The following is a 23,199-nucleotide window of genomic DNA, read 5'->3' on the forward strand; positions in this document are numbered from 1 at the left end:
TTTATTAGGGATAAAAAAAATAGAATCTAAGTGTCATCAGTATACAACTACGACGGAATGTTTTGCAAAGCTTCCTCACTCCTGATCACAAAGATCTTTGCGCCTAACAAAGATTTTACCATTTTTGTGCCACACACACAAGAAGCCTTTTCCTTTTGCCCAGTTCTTTGCCTTGACAAGCAGTTCTCGGTTTTGTTTTGTCAAGATCTCGTTAATACACACCTTTTTTTCCATAGGCCCTTAGCCTTTTCTTACGGTCCAACCACGCGCCTTTTGTTGTCTGAGAGGCAAACCTGACAATAATGCGTGGAATCTTGTCAGGCTTTGACGGCAGTCGGTGGATTGCTGTGATGTCAGTTCCAGTCAGTTCAGGCATTTCTAGCGCTGGCGCGACCTCGTTCACTTTGCTCATAACATCTTCGTCTTTAGTTTTTTTGGAATACCATGGAATTCCAAATCAAGCTTCTGACTTCTCCATTCCAAGTCATGGAGCTCACGCTTTAACTGGCTAAGTTCCCTCGTTTCGTCTCGTTTCTCGATTTTTTCAACTCTAGATATAAGAATTTTAATTTTTTTATTGTGTTCCTTGACGGGTTTCAGTGTTTCGTCATATTGTGCCGACATAATGCTGACCAACGCTTCAATGTTTCCAACTGTTTTCTTCAGATCTAGCAGGTTATCTAGTTTGTAGTTCGTGGACGCCAACATTGTCCATACCCCGTCATCGGGTGTTTACTTATTGGACGCGCCGCCTTTCAGTTTCGAAGCTCGGCGGGTGGGGCACTTCCAAGCTTTGCGTTACGACTCTCCTTTTGTCCTCGGTGTCGCTTCAGAGAATCCCGAACAACTTCCAGGGTGATACGAATATCCGCAATCATGAAATCGATTGCTCATCATCGGAGATCTCTTCTTGGCATTTAAAACATATTAGCTCAGCCATTTAAAAAGTTACTGCTGGCAAAAACCGGCACGACACCACAGGCAGCATCAGCGACAGAGCCAATAATGTCGTAAGCAAAGTAAGCAACGACAACCAACCTTTAAGGGCATAAGGAACACAATTAGTCCGTGTTCTGTCACCCGTCGCCTCTGCTGCCAGAATGGCCCGATCCGTGCTCGTGGCGCCTTTATGGCGGGATTGTTCCGCGCAGATGTTGCTTGACTCCGGTGTCGTGGGTGGGGCCGCAGGCTTCAACTCGCCGATATCGGGTCACAGTAATCAAAGCCGTGAAGAGCGACGCAGCGGTTCCCTCGCCGCAGACTGCGTGCTGACGGTATCGGGCACCTTGTTGATCACTGTAAGCGTAAGGGCATACAAGAACAGAATTAGTCCCTGTACTGTCGCCCGTCGCCGCTGCTGTCAGAATGACGTCTGCTGCCCAGTGTTCCCAGCCACATCTAGCTTTTTTTCACTGTTGTCAGACTCTTTGAAAGGGGTCTGTTGCGTGGCCAAAACGTCGGGATTCTGTTTATTAAATTTATGACTAGAGTTCTTAAATTGCCGTTTATGTCGCTTCTTGACCAGGTAGAGAGCTGCCGAACCTTTACCTTTCTACACACATATGTGCGAAAACATGCGCATTTGTACACACGTGTACAAAAGCATGCGTATTCGTACAGGTGTACACAAAAACATACGCACTCAAACCGATATAGAAAGTGACTTTCAAAACATTAAATTCACATTCAATTGCACAACGTAGCTTTTCTCAATTTTTCGTGAATATTCGAGAAATGTTCTCAATAGACATTTGAAATATCTTTAGTTGGGAACTCTTCATGCGCTTGAAACACACCGAGTGTGACAAGGACATGCTTCTTTTCGTGGTGCCAACAATGAAGCGGGAGACGGGGACAAATTGGAGAGATTGCAGATGGTGATGTTAGCACAGGTTCATTTGGCTGAAATTTGTACATCTAAATATTTATATTTGGGATTAGGACATCATTGACGCGCGGTGGAGCGCTAAAGTCCATACGAAAAATCGAACTCTTCCTTTCGCAGCTCTCTGGATTCTGTAGACGTTCGCCTTCTTTACCTCTGGCCAGAAAAGGCCAATCACTTTAAACCTGACTGGTGCCACGTGACGAACTTCTGCCCCATAATTGGCTGGCAGACAACATAAACGTCCGCCCAGCCGTCAACCACTACAAACCAGGGTGTCGGAACAGAATATTTTTTTGTTCTGGTTTCAGTTTTGTTCCATAGCAAAAAGTCACGGTCAGAATCTGTTCCGGAACGAAAAAACGTGTTCGCTTGCAAAAAAAATTCAAAACCAAAATTACAGAAAACAAAACGCTTATTTTTACCAAAAAGTAAGTAATTAAAAAGTTATACCAGGTGTGCTCTTAATGCAACGATAGAAAATTCAAGTATCGGTGTAAAAGGCACCGCAAGGAAGAACGGCCCGAGGCACTGAGCATGATCTCAGACGCAACGCATCCTGAAGTGTACTCGGTGGAATGCGATACCTCTGGTCCGATAAAATAAACTTGAGCGCCGAGAATGGCCGCTCTACGCTGACCTGTGTGGATGATATACCAAGGGCTACTTGCGCTAAAGTCAGGCGCGTAGCCAGGGGGGAAGGGGGGGGGGGGGGGGGGGGGCATGGGGCCTGGCCTTCCCCCCCCTTCCCCCGAAAAAGTCTATTTTGCTGGGACCTCCTCTCCCCCCTCCCCCTCATACAGCATTGTGTCATGGGCGCCCCCTCCCCCCCCCTTCCCCGAAACAAAATCCTGTCTACGTGCCTGGCTAAAGTATACAGTTCTGATTTTGCGTTCCTTTCGTTCTTCCCAAAATTTCAATACATTCATGGTTTCTTGGAAGGCGCGGCTCCTTATCTATAGCATTTTAAACTATGTCCAGTGGGCCTAACTCACTCGTCAAATGAGGATGCGCGCCAACCTCAGCTTTTTTTTTTTTTTTTCTTGAGGAACATTTTGAGTGCATCTTCTGGTTTTTCTGGGGGCCAGACGATACTGGAATACCTGAACTTTCCTCTTCAACCGAAAACTTAAGAAAATATTTTCGGTTTCACTCCGGAACAAAATATTAAATAACGCTTCGCTTACGTTTTCGCTCCACCTAAAAGTATCGTTATTTTTCGTTTTTCGGCTTTGTTTTCGTTTTGTTCCGACACCCTGCTACAAACATTGCTGACTGCCACTGCGGCGCCATGCCAGGACTACTGGGATCAAACAGCGCGACCCCTGAGCAGACAAGATGACGGCGGCGCAAAGAAATGCAAAAGAAAAAAGTCCGACTCAAGCCAGTGGCGTAGCCAGGAAAGGGACTTATGGGACCACTGATCTCTACTGTAGTAGGCTGGATCGCGGATCGCGAGCCCGTCGGTGGCACCACCGGCGGCCATTGCTTCACCACAGGCAATACACGCGTCTATGGGTGAAACACAGAAAAGTAGGAATATTGAATTGTCAAGCGTTCGAACGACGATAAAAAAAAAAAAAAAAAAAAAATCAAATGTGCCGGAGCACCATTGACTGTGCCGGCATCACTTGCTTCAATCGCTAAATAAATGACACGTTCAACAAATGAACGACACTCTCCGAATTTTAGTTGGTCACAGAAGCCCTCACTGTAGTTCAAAGCAAAATATTGCGCCAGAAGTACTTTGTACATGCGCTCGAAACGATGCGAACGCCCCTGGTAAATGCATTCTAACTTATCGTCTTTTAAGCTTTGATGACTTCGAGGTAACGGTCGACTCCACATGACTCTTCGCAACCCCTGTCTCGTTGAACCGCATCACAGTTTACGCCCAACAAAGTCGCAACCATCGACCCTCAACCGCAAAACATTTATTTAAAAAAGATTGGCATTCTACCGCTTTTAATATTAGCGCCCGATTCCCGGAAAACACGACAAATGTTTCATCGTCGAAAACAACCTACTAAGGTAAGACGTTGCAGTTTTCTCCGTTTTTCCCATAGAGTCCCATGCATTAGCTGGTGTCACGTGATGACTGCCGGTGGTGCCACTCGACCCCAGCAAGACTAGCCTCGATCCGCGATCCAAACTACCGGGTGTCCCGAATAGCGGCAAGGCTCTTTAAATCGACCGCAAATTTCGGTTTCTTATTTTGTGCAGCGTTGCCCACATGTGGTGCATTTTTTTTGTAAAATGTGCAAACAGCGAATTTACCTGAGAAAAAAGTAAAGAAAGAAAAAGGCTTGACTCCTATGGAAACGCAGCGAAGCCACTGGTCTTCAAACAATACGGCGCCGTTTCGCACAGGAGACAAGAGATGGCGCAAACGGTCGCGACGCTAACTGCCGCCAACGAACGAGCATACGGCGCCGAAAGCCGGCGTCTTTAGCAGACGATATTTTCGACTCAAAAGCGGCGCGAGCTTTTTTTAATATTAGTTGCCAATGCATTATTTTATCATCCTTACTAATAAAACACATTGAATGGACACATAATCGATTAAAAAATGTTTTGTCGGGATATTTTGACTGTTTTTTTTTTCGGGGTACTCATGTCGTCTGCTTTGCAGTTCCTTTTGGTTAGCGCGCCTGCTTTTGGTTCTGCAACTGTCGCCGCCTGCGGAACGCGCACTGCTTTTGAGTCGAAAAGATCGCCTGCTAATGACGCCGGCTCTCGGCGCCGTATGCTCGTTCGTTGGCGGCAGTTGGCGTCGCGACCGCTTGCGCCATCTCTTGTCTCCTGTGCGAAATGGCGCCGTATCGTTTGAGGACCAGTGGCTTCGCTGCGTTTCCATAGGATTTAAGCCTTTTTCTTTCTTTGCCTTTTCCACAAGTAAATTCGCTTTTTGCAAATTTTACAAAAAAAAAAAAAGGCACCATCTGTGGGCAATACTGCACAAAATCGTAGCGCGATGGGTTATTTTGCGGTCGATTTAAAGAGCCTGCCGCTATTTGGTCGATTAAAGAGCCAACGCTGGAGTGGAGGTCGCCTCCTCTTCAACGGTGACTCTGCTAAAGTGGAAAGGGGTAAGAGGAGCTTTGACTTCGTTCTTGACCTGTCACGCAAGCGAACGCAACGCCAGGCGAAGAGAGAAAGAAGGAGCGCTTAGAGCGTTAGAGAGGAGAGGGGATAGGAGATTTCTCTCCACCTCTCCAGCCTTCCTTGCGCTCGTCCTTTTTCCCCTCACCTGGCGTTGCCTTCACCTGTACTGCACCTGTAGTGACACGGAGTATAGGTGGTCTTTTTCTTCACCTCTGAAGTGATCACTAGCAAGTGTGAGAAGGCATGGGGTTGGTCCGTCGAAGCCGGCGCGCAAACATCGACGAGTCTGCTGCTCATTACGCGGGGATCACTTCGTGCCTTGTCTTTAGGCTTGTTGTATAAACCAGGTAATCCTTAAAGGGCACTGAAGTCGATTCTGAGATCGTCCTTTTTTGGTGACAACTCAATCTGGACGCTCTAAGCAGGCCAACAAACCCGAAACCACAACCGTGCGTAGCTTATTTGCTCGTTAAAAGAGTGTTCAAAGATCGAGACACGCCCTTCTTGGGAAGAATTTTCTTCCGAGTGTGGTCGACGAAGGGCGCTTGTCGGCGATTTGCAAGCGATGGCTTCGCCCGCGGAGAAAAAGAGGAGCCTTATCCGAATGTGTACCTATCAGACTCTCTTCGAAACGAGTTATAATAAAATGTTGTAAAACGACTTTTGTTTGGGCTAGTTGGTTCTTACTAGACATGATTAAAATAGCGCAAACTTGACAAGGACAACAAAGAAGGCACACGTACAACAGGACTGGCGCTTACTTCCAACTAAGTTTATTTCATCATCAACCAAGCAATATATACCATCGCCAGCGAGCATAAAAACCCCGAAACACAAAAAAAATTATACTTTAAGATTATATGCCTACCACGCGCCGTTCTTTAGATAAAAACATCAAGAAAAAATATTTCTTTGTCAATGAGACACACCGACGACATGCTGACGCACTTGTCTCCCGCTCTTTTTTATAAAAAAACTCTTCTATAATTTCCCTCTCTGTCTTGTCCTTTGCTTTCTTTGGGAACTTCGTCATATTCAAAAGTGGTTTACACCCACATCGTTTCATGTGCTCAGCAAGATGACAACCCGAATTGCTTCGTACAGACAGATTATGTTCGCGCGCTCTCTCATTGAAACACCGACCTGTTTGTGCAATGTAAACGCGGCCACAGCTAAAAGGAATTTCATAAACAACCCCACTTGTGCAGTTAGTGTACATGACGGCATGTTTTTTTGCGCATTGATCACTTTTTTTCTTGTAAGCATAGGACATATATTACCAAGCTTGCAGGGAGCCGAAAAAAGGAGATTAATACCATATATACCAGCTATCTTTTTTAAATTATGCGATACCCCGTGCATATAAGGCACAACTTGCACTCTTTTTTTGTTGATCTGTTCTAGAGTACGTTTTTTATTCTGTGATCCTTTAAGTTTCTGTAATAGGCTCTCGCAAACGCTTGAAAGTAACATGTTAGGGTACCTTGCAGATTTTAACTTCCTAAACTGCTGATCGAAGGCGGTTGGCATTTTGTGTTCGCAACTTTTTGTGAGGGCAGCCAGTAAGCAATTTGTAGCTATTCCTCTTTTTATAAGCTTGGAGTGGGCACTTTCAAATGACAAAATACTTTTTTTTTTTTTTGGATCGCGGGTTGTACATCCAGCACAAGTGTTGCCTAGAGAAACCAAGCTGTAAATCTAAAAACTGAATGCTATTCTGGTTTGCAAGTTCGCAAGTAAAATTTAAACCTCCCGAGTGACTATTAAAAATGTCGATAATTTTCGAAGCAACATCAACTTCAAGCGCCAGTCCTGTTGTACGTGTGCCTTCTTTGTTCTCCTTGTGAAGTTTGCGCTATTTTAATCATGTCTAGTAAGAACCAGCTAGCCCAAACAAAAGTCGTTTTACAACATATTTCTTCTACCCTGGGCCCTTTCCTTTTTCATCAATCCAAGCAAGAAATTGCCATCACCTGTATCAACCTTATTGCCTTTTCCATCTGCCAATCCCGGGTCCTGGCGTACTGCGTAAAAAGTAAATACATTCCTTCAGAGGTTCAAGCTCTGTTCGGAGTACTGGAACCTTCTTGGGGGCATGCAAAGAGAATCTGCAAGATCCTGACATCTGAATACTTGAGAGAGGTTCGCTTGCTACAAGACTGGCTGAGGATCATCGCTCAAGGAGAAGACGGATCCCACAATCAAGACCATCGGTATGCCGAGTACGGGACGTTGGCAAAACAGACTACAGAATTTCTGTGGCAGAGAGCGCGATTAAGCCTACCTTCATCAAGGAAGAACCACGAGGCAGCAACAAATAGCAACGTCACGATTCTGGGGATCGTCCAACTACCGGAAAGTGTACACAAGGTCGTGGAAGAAGGCCCAAAGTACAGTTACGAACCTTCCTCCAGTCGGCACCAGCTACTAGCCATGGTTCATCGTGTTGCAGGAAGCGCTGGAGAACAGGACAGGGAGAAAGTCGTCCGCGACGGAGTGGACAGCCTCAGTCGCACAGTAAGTCTGAAACCTAAAGGAAAACCTTCCAGAAAGTAGTCAATTGTTTGAAGCAGAGTGGTTTGACGATTGTACAAGTGGAAAAGGAAGGCGGATTCGTGGTTATGCCTGAAGGCATGTTTCAAGACAAGGCGAAATCGGCAATAGAGAAGAATTTTAAAACAAGTAACTTTCGGCCTAAGCAACAGAAGACAGCAGCACTCAAGATGCTAACGGACTTGAACCTGAATAGCTTAAAAAAGGCTGTTAACAAAGCAGAAAGTGGTGTTTTGGAAGTGTTCCTTTCCGGAAAGACTCACAAACCAGAGTGCCCTCTACGGGTAATAGTATCAGAGAAGAATTCGTGGCAAGTCCAAGTGAGCCGTTATTTACAGCGTCAACTGAATACGTTGGCATGTGATGATCCTTTTTTTTTTGTAAAAAAACTCAATGGAAATAGTACAGGACATCAAGGACGGACTTATAACGGCCAGATCAGCCTTCTCAGTGGATGTAGAAGACTTGTATTATTCAGTGCCACATAATGGACTCTTCAATGCTGTGATGGACAAGATCGAGGAATCCGGACGGACCAAGTTCCAGAATCGGCTGGAATCAACTGTGAGAACTTTCTAACCCTCCTGGAATTCTATGTTAAGTCGACAGCTGTCAGCCTTAATGACCAGTTCTTTATACAAAAAAATGGTATATGTATTGGGTCTTCTGTCGCCCCAGTGGTGTGCGATATTTATCTGGGTGAAATGGATAAACGTATATGTGGGTCTCTTGAAGATGTACATGTGCTTAAGGTTTATAGATACGTCGACGATTTTTTAATTGTTTTAGGTGATTTGGCTGGGACAAATGAAGTTGATGTTGCTTCGAAAATTATCGACATTTTTAATAGTCACTCGGGAGGTTTAAATTTCACTTGCGAATTCGCAAACCAGAATTGCATTCAGTTTTTAGATGTACAGCTTGATTTCTCTAGGCAACACTTGTGCTGGATGTACAACCCGCGATCCAAAAAAAAAAAAAGTATTTTGTCATTCGAAAGTGCCCACTCCAAACTTATAAAAAGAGGAATAGCTACAAATTGCTTACTGGCTGCCCTCACAAAAAGTTGCGAGCACAAAATGTCAACCGCCCTCGATCAGCAGTTTAGGAAGTTAAAATCTGCAGGGTACCCTAACATGTTACTTTCAAGTGTTTGCGAGAGCCTATTACAGAAACTTAAAGATCACAGAATAAAAAACGTACTCTAGAACAGATCAACAAAAAAAGAGTGCAAGTTGTGCCTTATATGCACAGGGTATCGCATAATTTGAAAAAGATAGCTGGTAGATATGGTATTAATCTCCTTTTTTCGGCTCCCTGCAAGCTTGGCAAGATATGTCCTATACTTACAAGGAAAAAAGTGATCAATGCGCAAAAAAACATGCCGTCATGTACACTAACTGCACAAGTGGGGTTGTTTATGAAATTCCTTTTAGCTGTGGCCGCGTTTACATTGGACAAACAGGTCGGTGTTTCAATGAGAGAGCGCGCGAACATAATCTGTCTGTACGAAGCAATTCGGGCGGTCATCTTGCTGAGCACGTTAAACGAGGGTGTAAACCACTTTTGAATATGACGAAGTTCCTAAAGAAAGCAAAGGACAAGACAGAGAGGGAAATTATAGAGGAGTTTTTTTATAAAAAAAGCGGGAGACAAGTGCGTCAGCATGCCGTCGGTGTGTCTCATTGGCAAAGAAATATTTTTTCTTGATGGTTTTATCTAAAGAACGGCGCGTGGTAGGCATATAATCTTAAAGTATAATTTTTTTGTGTGTTTTGGGGTTTTTATGCTCGCTGGCGATGGTATATAATGCTTGGTTGATGATGAAATAAACTTAGTTGGAAGTAAGCGCCAGTGTGCCTTCTTTGTTGTCCTTATCAAGTTTGCGCTATTTTAATCATGTCTATAATAAAATCATTGGGAATCTGCTCGTATTGTAGGGCTTTAATTGGTTCACACAACGTCGGGCTCCATATCAATTTTTTGGTTAGAGATTTTCCTTTCTTTCATTCAGTCTGCAAGAAAAAAAGAGTCCACATGTTTTTCTCTTGCCCTGAGATTAATATGAAATTTTGTAATATAGGACTTGGTAATGTGGGAACTAACACATTTTAAACAATATCAGACCAAAATCGACCTTTTTCAAAATTGACTTCAGTGCCCCTTTAATCTCGGTAAACTCTACATGCGAAAACAGGCTGCTGTTGCGCAACATCTCATTGTCTCTTAGGGGGTTGATGCCGCGGCACCGATTTACTTTGTAGAAATAACGATCTTTTTACTGAGCGCCCAGAAAGTTGCTCCGCAAAATTACTGAGCAGCATTATTGATTACCTACTCACCAGGCACGTAGCCAGGATTTTGTTTCGGGGGGGGGGGGGGGGGGCGCCCATGACAAAATGCTGTATGAAGGGGAGGGGGGAGAGGAGGTCCCAGCAAAATGGAAGATTTCGGGGGGGAGTGGGCCGGGCCCCATGCCCCCCCCCCCCCCCCCCCCCCCCCTGGCTACGTGCCTGCTAGTCACACGGGAAGCCGCGCGGTTCCCTTGCGCAGAGAAATGACCACCGTGGGCACAACACGAAGCCGTCGGGGCATCGCGATCATACTGCCGTAGTGGCCGAGTGCGCTCTAGCAACAAAACCAAGCAGGAAATTGTCCAACTGTTCTACGAAAAAGCCAAAAAAGAAAGCTTGAAACCTGTAAACGCTTGACAATCCCGGTTTGCATTTGACACAGGCAAACGGCAGGCGCAACGCTAAGCGGAATGTGAGAGAGACCTCGAAGATGGCGCTCGCGGCGCTCGATGCCAGCGCACCTAGCGAGTGACGTCAAGTGAATACCGCCTATTGTTGTCTGTCCCGAACCACCCGGAGACGACAGCGGAGATGTGATGAGGAAAGTCGTGTTGTCGTGGTTGATGTTCTCACTGAAAACGTAAGCGCACGCCGCAACGTTCACGTTTTCTGAGAAACGTGTACGCTTCTTTTTTTTTTTTTTTTTTTTCGTGCTTTTTGCTGTGTCGATTAAACGCCAGAGGAGTCCGATTGTCCGCAGTGCGCGGACAATCTACAATCTATCTTCAGTTCGAAATTGAAGTTGAAAGGCTGGAGTTTCGACGCGGTCGAGGAGATTCAGGCCTTTTCGCGAGAGGTGCGTGACGCTATCTAAACAAAGATTTGGGAGCGTTGGAGGCATGCTTGAAGCGAGGTCTGTATATAAATGCAGCAGACGAGTAAATGCCATATGTATATTAGGCAACTTTTGTGGTTTTCATAGGCCTAGCTGGTTTATTTTTGATAACACCTGGTCTAAAACACGTGCTTGAACTATACAAGCTTGCCCTCGTTCGTAGAAAGCTTGCGGACGGAGTACGCAGGTACTCTGCAGTTCTCGAACCGCGACTTCGGAAGGGCATCTAGTCATGTCAATCTGAGGTTAGGGTTTTCAAAAAATATTTTGCACATTGACAAACATCGTCCTAACAGTTTTCCTTCAACAAATATTGTTTCTCCTTAGTCTGTTTCGTCTTGCTCAATTTCCCACTTTTGTCTCCCAATGTTCTATTTCTTCGATTTCTGGCACGCGAAACTGCGAGCCTCGCGCTCCTGTTGCTTCCTTTCACTCCTTAGCCTTCCTGACGCGCTCAGAACCTTAGCACCCCGACCATTACACCAGGGGCCTCGGGTGGGCCTTTTCACCTCCAAACTACGGTATGCCCAGAAGCCCGTCTGGAAGGGCGTCCTGTCGCCTTATTGCGCATTTCGGCTATCGTCCTTGTTCGGGTCCTGATTGAGTGATGCAGATGTGGCTCGCGGTCGCATTGTTCCATCGCGGGGTTCGATAATCGAGCCAGGCGCCTCCTGGTGGACTATGGCCCATGCAACCTTGGAGTGTTTTCCGGACGATAAGACGCGAAGCGCTGGGCGCGTGCACAAAGAGCTGCGCCGGTCGACTTGCTGTCGTGTCGCAGGTGGGACACGATGTGGCTCCGAGCGGGCGCCCGCGGTCTGGCGTACGGCGCCAGGGGCCTGGACCGGGTCCTCGAGCAGCAGCTGGGCAAGTCCAGCCGGCGTCCATCGGCGTACCGCAGCGAGCTGTCCCAGGCACGGCGCGTGGTCGTCAAGCTGGGCACGGCGGTGCTGACGCGGGAGGACGAATGCGGCCTGGCACTGGGCCGCCTGGCCTCCATCGTGGAGCAGCTGTCCCAGCTGCAGAACGAGGGCAAGGAGATGCTGATTGTGACCAGTGGCGCGGTGGCGTTTGGCAAGCAGCGGCTCAACAAGGAGATGCGTATGTCCATGTCCATGCGCGAAACATTGGCGCTGAAAGAGAGCTCGCGGCCTGCCGCCGAGGACGCCCGGAACCCGCACAAGAGGGCTTCGGCTGCAGTGGGACAGAGCGGCTTGATGGCGCTCTACGACGCCATGTTCAACCAGTACGGCGTCAATATCGCCCAGGTGCTTGTCACCAGGCCGGATTTTTACAATCCGGACAGCCGGCACTGGCTTCGACAGACGCTGCTGGAGCTGATCAGCCTCAACATCATTCCGATCATCAATACCAACGACGCCGTTTCGTCACCCTTCCTGGATGACCAAGTGAGTGCTCCTGTACTGCATTCACTCGAGCAAAGTTGACATTTCGGTAGATAGCCAGGTATAGCTATCTCCCTTTCCACCCGGATGCAGTATTTCGCAAAATCTCCGCTCCTCCGTTTAGATGCGATATCGTGCTGGCCTCTCCGGATTTATCTTCCTCCGGCCGACACACAGCCGTGTCTCGTTACTGCCTCCGTTCTCCAGAAAGATCGTGCATAGTCTGAGTCGTCCATGACAACGGGCCAAAACACACATATCAACAAGCGTAGCCAATCAGAGTTGACGAAGGCGAAGCACGTGACGGCCCTTACCAAAGGTATCGGGGCGAGAGCGTAACCTAAGCAGTTGTAGAAGAGGGGAAAAAGGAACTCTCCTCATATCCGGACCCTCTTTTGTGTGTCTTTGACGGGCGGCGGAGAAAAGCTTACTAGAGAAAAGCTCTCCGGAGAAAAGCTCACCGGAGAAAAGCTGACAGCAAACCTGTCCTACGCGGAGAAAAGCTCACCGACGTTTTGTCGAATGCGGAGAAAAGCTCACCTGCGAATCTAAGAATCGAGCGTTCACTCAAGTGAAGTGTGCTGGATGCCTTATGCGCATGCGGTAATTCTGCACTTTACTAGCAGAATTCATATTTAAAATATAGAAACTTCGTGGTATCACGTTAGACGTTGCCCGGCGAAGATAAAAAAATAATTTCAATAAAACGCTAAAAAAAAACAAAAAAACGGAAGGAAATATAACCAGTGTAGAGGGCTGCCAGCTTGAGTAGTTTCTATTTATGAAATGACCTTTTAAGTAGCATATCGACATCGCATTGGCGAATCTCTATATTTCACCATTTGTTTAGGAAGCAGTGGTTTCAATTCTTACCTCATTCGAACGAAAAATAAAAAAAGTCTTATTTTCTATATCCCGGCTACGTCAGAATTAAATATGGTAACACTCACGCGAAATGTGTTGGCATAAAAGCGGAACGAGGGCTACAGCCAGGGTGAAGAACAAAAATCAAGATGACTTAAATCGTGATTGAAATCGGACCGGTTTTACTAGGATGATTTAAATCAAACATTCCCCACAGAAAATATTATATCTATTTGTTTTTAATGTATTGTTTGTTTATTATCTGTTGCTTTCAATAGGCGCTTATGTTCTGTATTTAAATAAAAAAATCATCACACAAGAAAGATTTATATCGGTCTGAACACGAGCAAAAAGCAGTGGTCTTCGGAGCAAACCGTTCCGTTGAGCTTTTATTTCTACACCCGACTTCGTTCGTCAGTTACGTCAAATCTTTTGGCAATCAAATCAGAACGGATCATATAGAAACAAAAACGGAAAGTAATGTCGTCTTTCAAGAAAATTAAATCTAAAAAAAGAAAAGCCATTACAGCTTTTTCGCTAACAAAACAAGCTGTTTTTGTTCTTGGATGGCGAGGTTTTCACGAACAAAAAGTTTTAAAAACTGCAGTAATTCTTTTTTTCCACATTGTGTTCACTGGTCGGATGAATTGATCAAACAACCTGCCGTGTTTAAGAATGCATATAGTGATAAATGATCAATATTTTTTTAGCTAGAGTGTTATTAGTTTGATTTAAATCAAATAAATTTGACTCAACTTTAAAACAAAAAAGTTCTTTAATCATTATTTTTTTATTTTGCCTACAGCAGATATACCTGATGTGAAGTATGTAAACTGCGTGGCATTGTCAACATAAAAAAAAAAAAACGATGGAATTTGTTTCCCTTACAGTTGAGTGGTTGCCATTAGGTCTGGGCGTCGATTAAAAAATTAACCCGATTAATTGCCGCCCTTTAATCGATTAATCGGTTTCGTTCAATCTCATGATTTTTTTTTGCCTTTGCTGAATATGTGATGAATGGCGCAATGTACAATTTACGATTTTAAATCATCCTTGATGTGTAGTTGAGTAAAGTCAAGACAGCCACACCCTCAAACTATTTTCCAGCCGCCGAAGCAAAGGGGTTCGTTGATATCCTCCAGCAAGAGCGACCTTCTCTGATTGTTCACACTATAGTTTCTGCTGCGCTCGACGGGCACTCGCAGTCGCACGGCGTCCAAGTGGCTGGGACACGTACAACCTTCTCCACTTGTTTGGAGTTAACAAATCTCGTCGACATTAGGTCTGCGTGGTGAAAGCGCTGAAATATCTTTTTTTTTTTTTTTTTATCAAGATTTAACCGATTAACCGGTTAAAAAAGTTAATCGTGGTTAAAGCATTAATCGATTAATCGGTAAGTTAATCGACCGAATGCCAAGCCCTAGTTGCCATGGAAACTACTATACTTTGTCTCACCCTATGATGGACTACAGGCAAAAGCTATGAACCGCCAGATCCAATCGCGAGCCACTTAGAAATCGCGTGGTATTTCGCTTCGTTGCACGTATCGGTGCACGCGTCTCGGATCACTGATGGGGATGGGCGGACAACGGTTCGAATCGAATAGCAATTAGTGACTCACCAATTTTACATTTCAAAGAAAGCCACGACACACTGGGTCTTTGCAGTGTCGTAGCTATAGAAATTATGCAGCGGTTTCTGATTCGGAGCATTATTTGTCCACCCCTAATCAATGTTAAGCGTCTCAGAGTTTAGCGTGGAACGTGATTCAACCTGACGGCCCGTGGCTTTGGCCATTATTCCATCGTAGGATAAGACGAAGTATAGTGCGGTAGAAATTCCTCATTCGGGGCACAAACTCGTGCGCTAAACGTTTGACGCTGATCAACCCCTTCTCTAAGTAAAATACGAAAACTCGCTTGGCGCTTACTCTGTTGCACGGTGTATCGTCTGTGTGAGAGGTGCCGTAAACCTTGGTAGCACTACCGCTATGAAATGATGACGACCACTTTAAATAATAATTTAAATCCAGGTGAGCTGTTCTCCCGGTCTGTCGAAAGATTGGTGAGCTTTTCTCTAGACCCACACAAAAGTGGGTGAGCTAATCTCTGGGATTCCAATCTTCTATGTGCTTCTGAAATTCACATATTTGGGACCACAGTTCTATGTTTAGTTCAGCCAGAATCGGTGATGCGTCGTAAAAGTCACGAGTCAGAGCAGAAACACACTCCGTCTTCCTGTGTGGCGACATATTTCTAGGTAATCATAGGAGGCAAAGGTCAGTTACGAGTGTAAAGTAGAAAAGATAACGTTATCTCAACCATAGCCGCACATGTTATCAGTGCCTATCAGTTCCATTTCTGCGCTTACGCAAGTAGTTCAATAATGTCGCTAATATATGTTTGACATGCTAGAAGCGACCCCCTGCAAAAGAGGGAATCGATGCGAGAAAAAGGAAGGGCTGTAAGGAAGACTGCGCCTGTTTAGCATTTGATACGCCCATCAGATGTCTCCAAAACTCTCTCGAATCAAAGTGCTAATATCTAGTGAATGCAGTTTATCTGGATAGATATTCAGCAACGTATTCTGGTCGTCAAGGGCAGAGCTTAATCCGACAAGTACGGGTTACTCAAAGAAGTGACACGTTATTCGTTACTGAGGCTCGAAAGGAAATCGATACTTTCTCGATCCTCCTAGCCGTCGTTGCTCTGAAACAATAGTTGATAGATGTCATTAACATTTCCTAATTTTTTTAAAACAAAGTCACGGAGTCGCTGTATAAGCACACCGGTGGTATGCTGGTTTGGAGAATTTCTTGAGGATTACTGCTACCGGGGTTGTAAGCATCTATCATACCTGCACACAGGAATACAGACGCAGCAAACATTTGTGTATTCACAGTTATGTGCTTTCTGATCCGAGTACTTGGTGGCTGACGGAACAACCTATCCGTGTTTTAGCAAAGCAATAAACAGGTCAGAGCGGGCAACACTGCTGTCCAGCAATGACCAAAAACCATTTAAGTGGATTTTACAATTGAGTGGATGTGTACAATAGCTCAAGCGCGAGAACTCGGACATACAATAATACTGTATTTAAAAAAAAAAAAAATAATAATAACCAGAACAGGAAATTAATAAAAAAGGAAAAAAGAATTTTTTTTTTTTTTTTGCTTCTGAGACCATTAGGTGACGGGGCTTGTGGAAGGGTTCTGTTGAGTATTCTCGTAGCATGCATTTTGTAGAGGTCATATCAATAAAGCATCCTTCTGTAGATGTATACTCCATCCTGAGCCCACACGTTTTGACGGTGCCAGGGTTTCTTGAAAACACGTCATGTAGAGGAAACAAGCTGCTTGCCCCTTTGTGAACACAAAGGGGCAAGCAGGAATTTTGGATGCAAAGATTGGCAAGGTAAAGCTAGAAGGCATCTCTGACTGTAAAAGGGTGTCATAAAATCGAAGAGGCTTTAGTAGAGCTGGTAGAGCCCTGGAGTGGATTATGCTCCCGAAAACTATTAACAAACTCCGCATTCTTTTCCTGATCAAGATGGACTGTTCAAGATAAGATCAGTTAAGTGCGAGATGAGTTTAGACATAGCCTCCTCTATACTCACAAAGCCTGGCAGTTCGATGACGGAGCCGTAGAGTGCCCGTTCGCAGATTTGGTGCGCGATGATCTGGTAGCACAGAGCATTTCTCGGGGAGCCTGTAGTCAGCGCACAGCTTTTGCAGCGGCGAGGACCCGAAACATTGTTTTCAAACCTGACGAGAAAAGAAGCAATAGCCCAAAGAACGCGAGAAGCACGAGCGGACATTCCATCGCTAGGGACAAGTGTGTTTCGGCGTCTCGCCGGAGCGGGGCGCCCGCTGCATGCCTCTTGTCTTCCGCTCTACCCGTTCACTTTCGGCGGCCGCGTCTCGTGGCGATCTGCCAGGCTTTGTCAATATAGAGGAGGCTATGGTTTATAAAAGAATAGAAAAGTTTCGTAAGTGTGTAACCACTGTCAGGTGTTTGCTTAGTTGTGATGGTATACTTCGTTTCAGCTTAAAGAGCCTCTGACACGCCAAAAAAAAATTTTTTTTTTCATGCTAGGCGATGAAATGGCAAGTAAGGACATTACAAAAAAATTGTTTCACTAAAGAGTTGCGTACTTTTTTTTTATAAAAATAGAAATAGGAGGCCGAATTCAAAGTTCCCGCCTGTGCACTGTGACGTAACAGTGTACCGCAAGGTGTCGGGGCGGTCAGAAGGGAGGCATCGACCTACGTCACTAAAAGTGGGTTCGCAGGAAGTCACGTGAGTTTCACTCCTCGTGCTCTCCGCGACCGTGCCTAAGACTTATTTTTCTGCTCTTTGTACGAGCGATTGTAGAAAACGAAGTTTCAGTTCCACTAGCTCTTTATCGCTGCAACGTTGATTAGTTTGCGTGCTGTAAAAGTTGAGGACGAAGAGTCAGTAAGGTCAATGATGAAAGCGCTGCGAGTACAAGCCAGGGTACGAGTGCATGCGATCAGTCCGATGATACGGAGCTATACTGGGCGCAAAAGAAGCTAGCAAGTCTTGCAAAAAAAAATTTTAGAATGGTCGCAGAAATGAGGATTGCTTGCGTACGACACGCCCAATTGCATTGCTGAAGGTTCGGACACCGAGGTCGTCGAATCATCGTATACTCTCCAGGCTGAAGATGCCTGCCGTCCCTCGGAAATGCATACAGTGTGATCTCTTCAGTTGCTTCAAATACCGGGACAGTCCCTCACACAGCACCTTCTAGGCATTGTAGTTGATCACGTCAATTCACTGACTCCTGGGTGATTTCAGATAAGATCGACCAAAGGATGGCTAGTCGACATTTTCAAATCAACTGATGTTTTTATATGTTATTGTCTAGTGTCTGGTATGAACGAATCCAAACTTAGTTTTGACTAGAAAAAATACTTGGGGACAGGAAAAATCGTAAGGCATGAGGTGGTGGACAGTTGCATTAACGCGCACTGATGGAGGGGGCCCGTTTGAGAGTGAATAACTAAAGCGATAACATTAGGAGAACTCTAATACGTTTTAGGCGCAAACTATGGGTATAGCTTGCTTGTAATATAAAGTAATCATATTTATTTAAAATTTATTTATTTTTCTAAACATTTACAAACATGCCTGCTCGAACGCCAAATGGCAAAATTTGGAGGTCTGTATCTCATGAAATAATTTAATCATTATGATATAATTTGCAGATATTATTCTACTAATATATAGCTAATATTTAAAAAATAACTAAGGTATCTGTGTGATACAATAGTTAGGATATATTTAGTCAAACATGGAAAAAAAATCAAACAAAGAAAAATTCCGATGCGAATAAAAAAAAAACACCACCCTCGATTTTTTTTAAATTTAGGTAACCTGTTATACTCTATTTCGGCATTCATTTCCATTAAAAACATGTTGCATCATTTTATTTAGAAAGAAGATACAACTCCCCAAAGTAGGGTCCTTTTTCAAAGCCTACACTTAGCAGTGTTTTATACAAGAACTGACTCTGAGTTCCAGTTTCATGAAACCAACACACATCTTTTATATATTTTTATTCAGATGAGGCCAATGATAACTAAATAAATCGTTCACACACTTAAATTAAGGAGAAACTACTGTGTTCAAAGAGGTATCATATTACGGACTAGTGATCCGAGAAAAGATCATGCAGCCATCGGCCACTAGGAACTTTGTTTACTTTATTCTCCTGCGACACTATATGCTATTCCCTCTTCCGCTCTACCTTCATCTTTCTCTCTCTCTCTCTCATATATATCCCTGATATATATCCAGAACAAAAACATGTTCAAGCATTCCCTTTCTGCGTGGTAGTGTTCTGTGGCTAGCAAAAATCATTTCCTCGCTAAGCTCACGATTATGGCAAAATAGTTGCCGGAAACCGCAGACGACACTCGTCGCTAGTTCTGGCAAAACGGCCGATACAATCTTTTTTTCGCATTTCCCCGCTCGCTGTCAAGGACAAGGGGGTTCGCTTCAACCAGCAAAACATGGCCGCCGACGCCTGTTTACTGAGCAGTCATGCCTGTCGCCATCTCACTCGCTGGCGTCACGGGCGATAATATCAGGCACAAAGGGGCACACCAACCGGCAGCATTATCCCCAAATACTCGAGCCTCGCGTAAATACATAGAGTGTAAACGCTGTCGCCATGTTATCGTAGTAAGACCGCCCCCCCCCCCCCTCCCCCAACGGGGGACTGCAGTACGCGACGGCGTACTAACACAACGGCGACGATATCGACATCGCGGGCTCCGAATTTTCCCATAGTTCTACTCCACGGGCATTTCTCGAAACGCTTGATATTGTGTACGCCCGCCTGGAAGGATTTCAGGCGCGTAGTTAAGATAAGGCGGTTCTCCGCGGCAAAAGAAAGCAATTTCACAAAAGCTTAAAAGCGGCGGCGACGCGTGTGCGGTGAACGCTTGTAGTTTTGGTGTAGACAGGGTGTGTGTGTTCTCGTTGTTGACACCAGCCGGCGATAAGGCACTGCAGGCGGTAGCTCAGTACAGCAAGGGCTAATCCGAGTGACCATCAACGTAACCCCACCGCCAACCCCTCGCGAACCGGTCGCCGACATGGCTCAGGCTGTGTCATGAACCACGTGGTAGAAGCTCGGGTGCTTTCATATCAGCGCGTGGAGGGACGACAGTGCGATTCCGGAAAGTCTTTTTCGAAGGCCGCTGACCACAATTTTTTGTCTGGAGACTTTCCCTCTTTCTTCCGTTGACGTGGATCAAGCTTTGCCGACAGCCTCAGTTGTGACCTCTCTTTTCAAATGTACGTTTGCAGTGAGTGAGCTCCTCAGCCTCGGACTTGTCACTTGTGCACCCAGTAGTTCTTTCACTTGGCAATTATATGCCATCAGTTGGGGTTTAATTTCTATTATTTATGTATACATTATGAAGACGTCCTGGAGCTCCGAACGAGTGTTTTGTGCAGATTACTTTTGCAAACACAAAAAGACTATACCAAAGCAGCGGAAATTTCGAAGTGTTGGCGAGTTGGACCTAAACTCGTTGAAGCAAATTCTTCCGCCTGACTGTTCCACCAAAGGGAGTGCGACGGACTACCTGTGCTACCCTTGCTTCATGCACATCACTAAGGAGATCTCGATGCGAAGCTCAGAGCAGTGCCCTGACATATTTGTGCCAGCTGAAGAAGCAATTGAAGATCTAAATCGCAGCATACTACCTACAGATGTGTCGCCGCTGAGACAACCAAGCGTCGTAAGAAGTCGGGACAGGCCTGCCTATGTCAGGAGAAAGCAGACAGAACTGGAGCAGGTTGCTGTCAAGAATATACGCTCAAGGCTACGTATTGCGTACGACAGGGACGCACCATCGGGGTCGTCCGAACCAACATGCTCCACATGCACTGAGTGGGTGGACAACTTTCGGCAGGCCTTTGAAACCGCCACCTCTCTCCGGGAACGTTGTCAACTGCTTACACTCCTGCAGTCAATACTGACGAAAAATGAGGTTCAAAAGATGATTCCACAGGCCTCAATGTACCTCATCAGTAAATCCCGAAAACTCAAGGAAAAGCATGGCGTGTGGTATGAGCCGGATCCTTACACGAGGTGCAAGGTGAGCCCTGAGAACCTGTCTGCTGCCCTAGAGTACTTCACGAAAGACGAGCTACAATGTTCGCGCCAAAGTCCCAACCAGAAGGACGTCATCTCGGTCATGCTCAACGGAGAGAAAACGTTCGTGCCAAAGCGCTTCATGACACGCTCAATACGAGAGGCCTTCCGTATATACAAAGACAAGCATCCCGATTCCGGCGTTGGGCTAACGAAATTTTATTCGTTGCGCCCTAGATGGGTCCAATGTATTCCACACCAGGAAGTGTGCGTTTGTGTGCGCTGCGCCAATTATTATCTTTGTATTGCCGCTCTAGAGAACGTTACAGGCTCAACATTCAACACTGGTGAAATGAACTCGGCATTTCTGTGCGACCCAGCAACAGAACTGTGCCTTCAAGGAGACTGTGATCACTGCCCAAAAGGCCAGTTTCTTACACTCCAGGAACTTGATATCCCGGAGGATGAAGAGATTGTGCTTGCAACATGGGAGTCCGGCGACCTTGTGAAAAAAACTTTGGAACCTGAGACTTTCCTAAAAGTCATCCAAGTGACGGTTGGAAGTTGGGTACTTCACAACCATATCCGGCAAACGCAAGGTAAAGCGATCTACGATGAAAAACAGTGCATGCAACGCGGGAGCATTGTCTTTCATTTTGACTTTGCTGAAAACTGGACCATCGTGCTTCCTGACGAAGTGCAAGCATATCACTGGAAAAAAAAAACAAGTTTCGATATTTACATGTGTAGTGACGACAAGAAAATCTACAAACAGCTTTGCCATCATCAGTGAGGACCTGTGTCACGACGCCGCTCACGCTTGCTTGGCTCTAGAAAAAGTGAAGGAGTGGGTTGAAGACAACGTTGCGGTATACTCGTACGTGACGTACGTAAGTGACGGCGCCGCCAGTCATTTCAAGAATCGCTACCAGCTTCACCAATTTTCAAAGGACGATTGCCCACAAGCCCGGTGGTTATTTTCTGCATCTGGACATGGGAAAAATGCATGTGACGGAGTTGGCGGACTCGTGAAGCACCAGGCCACGCTGAACAACCTGAGAGAACGTTCAGTAAGCGCAATTCAGACGGCCAGGACAATGGTGAGCGTTCTATCAAAGAAACTGAAAGGCGTGCATCTTGTATATCTGGACGAAAACGAGGTTGTTCGGTATCGTGAACAAAAAAAAGAAGAGTGGCTGACGGTGCGCGCCTTCCCTGGCATTCAGTCTTGGCACGCGTGGCGGCTCAGCAAGTCATCAACAGAAGGGACCTGTGACGTATATGTAGCACGGACAGTCGGATCTGCTTGGAAGCAACTTTATTAAATGGGTACAGCGAGGAAAACCTTAGCGTAAAGTGCCGAATTTGATTTCCCAAGGACTGCTCATTTTGAATGCAGGGACATCTTATTTATCGCATTTTTTTTCACGGGGTATTTAACCTACTGTTTTTGTTGGTGGTTACTAATAATTTTTATCTGATCACTATAAAAAAAAATCCCAAAATGTTATCCTCGAGCAGGATAAAATATATCGGCTTGCCACGATTCATTCATACACCGAGAGCATCGAAGCTGCTCCAGTTAGGCACTATGGCATCCGTCACCTGAAATTGTTTGTAATCGTAAATACACAGCCAACCTAAATATCTTACTATTATATCTTTGTTTTTGTGTGTGGAAGTAAAGTTATTTATTTTACTCTAGATGTAAAATATACCGGAAGGTACAACTTCACACTGCATCATCTTTTCTCAAATCATTAGTCTCTAATATGATACCACTTTGTACGCTTATGTAAAATGCTGTATATAGTTTCTCCTCCCTTTTACTGTGTGACCGATCGCTCTTTTTATCAATGACCTCATCTGAATAAATGTATATAAAAGATTTGTGCAAGTTTCATGAAACTGGAACTCAGAGTCACTTCTTGTATAGGACACTGCTAAGTGTAGGCTTTGAAAAAGGACCCTACTTTGGGGAGTTGTTTCTTCTTTCACAGTGCAATGATGCAACATGTTTTTAATAGAAATGAATGCCGAAATAGAGTATAACAGGGTACCCAAATTTTAAAAAAATCGAAGGTGGTGTTTTTTTTTATTCGCATTGGAATTTTTCTTTGTTTGATTTTTTTCCCATGTTTGCCTAAATATATTGTAACTATTGTGTCACTCAGATACCTTATTTATTTTTTCAATAATAGCCATGTATTAGTAAAATAATGTCTGCAAGTTATGTAATAATGATTAAATTATTTCATGAGATACAGATTTCCAAAGTTTGCCATTTGTCGTTCGAGCAGGCATGTTTGGCAATTTTTAGAAAACTAAATAAATTTTTAATAAATATTATTACTTTATATTACAAGCAAGTTGTACCCATAGTTTGTTTGTAAAAAGTTTTAAAATTCTCCTAATTTTATTGTTTTAATTATTCACTTTCAAACTTGCCCCCTCCATCAGTGCGCGTTATTGCAACTGTCCACCTCTCCCAGCCTTACGATTTTTCTTGTATCCAAATTTTTTTTCTGGTCAAAACTAAGTGTGGATTCGTTTATACCAGACACT

General features: G+C 44.9%; 1 protein-coding gene across 2 annotated transcripts in view; it reads left to right on the top strand.

Moving 5' to 3' along the window:
• LOC8052607 (delta-1-pyrroline-5-carboxylate synthase) overlaps positions 1-23,199 on the top strand; it is a 50,007-nt gene that overhangs the window by 14,842 nt on the left and 11,966 nt on the right. For both annotated transcript variants that reach the window (XM_040215555.3, XM_040215554.3), the window contains exon 2: positions 11,514-12,141. In XM_040215555.3, coding sequence (XP_040071489.1) covers positions 11,524-12,141 — 618 coding nt within the window. In that variant the 5' untranslated portion in view covers positions 11,514-11,523. The remainder of the gene's footprint in view (positions 1-11,513; positions 12,142-23,199) is intronic.

This window comes from Ixodes scapularis, unplaced genomic scaffold (genome assembly GCF_016920785.2).
Source record: "Ixodes scapularis isolate PalLabHiFi unplaced genomic scaffold, ASM1692078v2 PGA_scaffold9__187_contigs__length_104089568, whole genome shotgun sequence".
NCBI lineage: Eukaryota > Metazoa > Arthropoda > Arachnida > Ixodida > Ixodidae > Ixodes > Ixodes scapularis.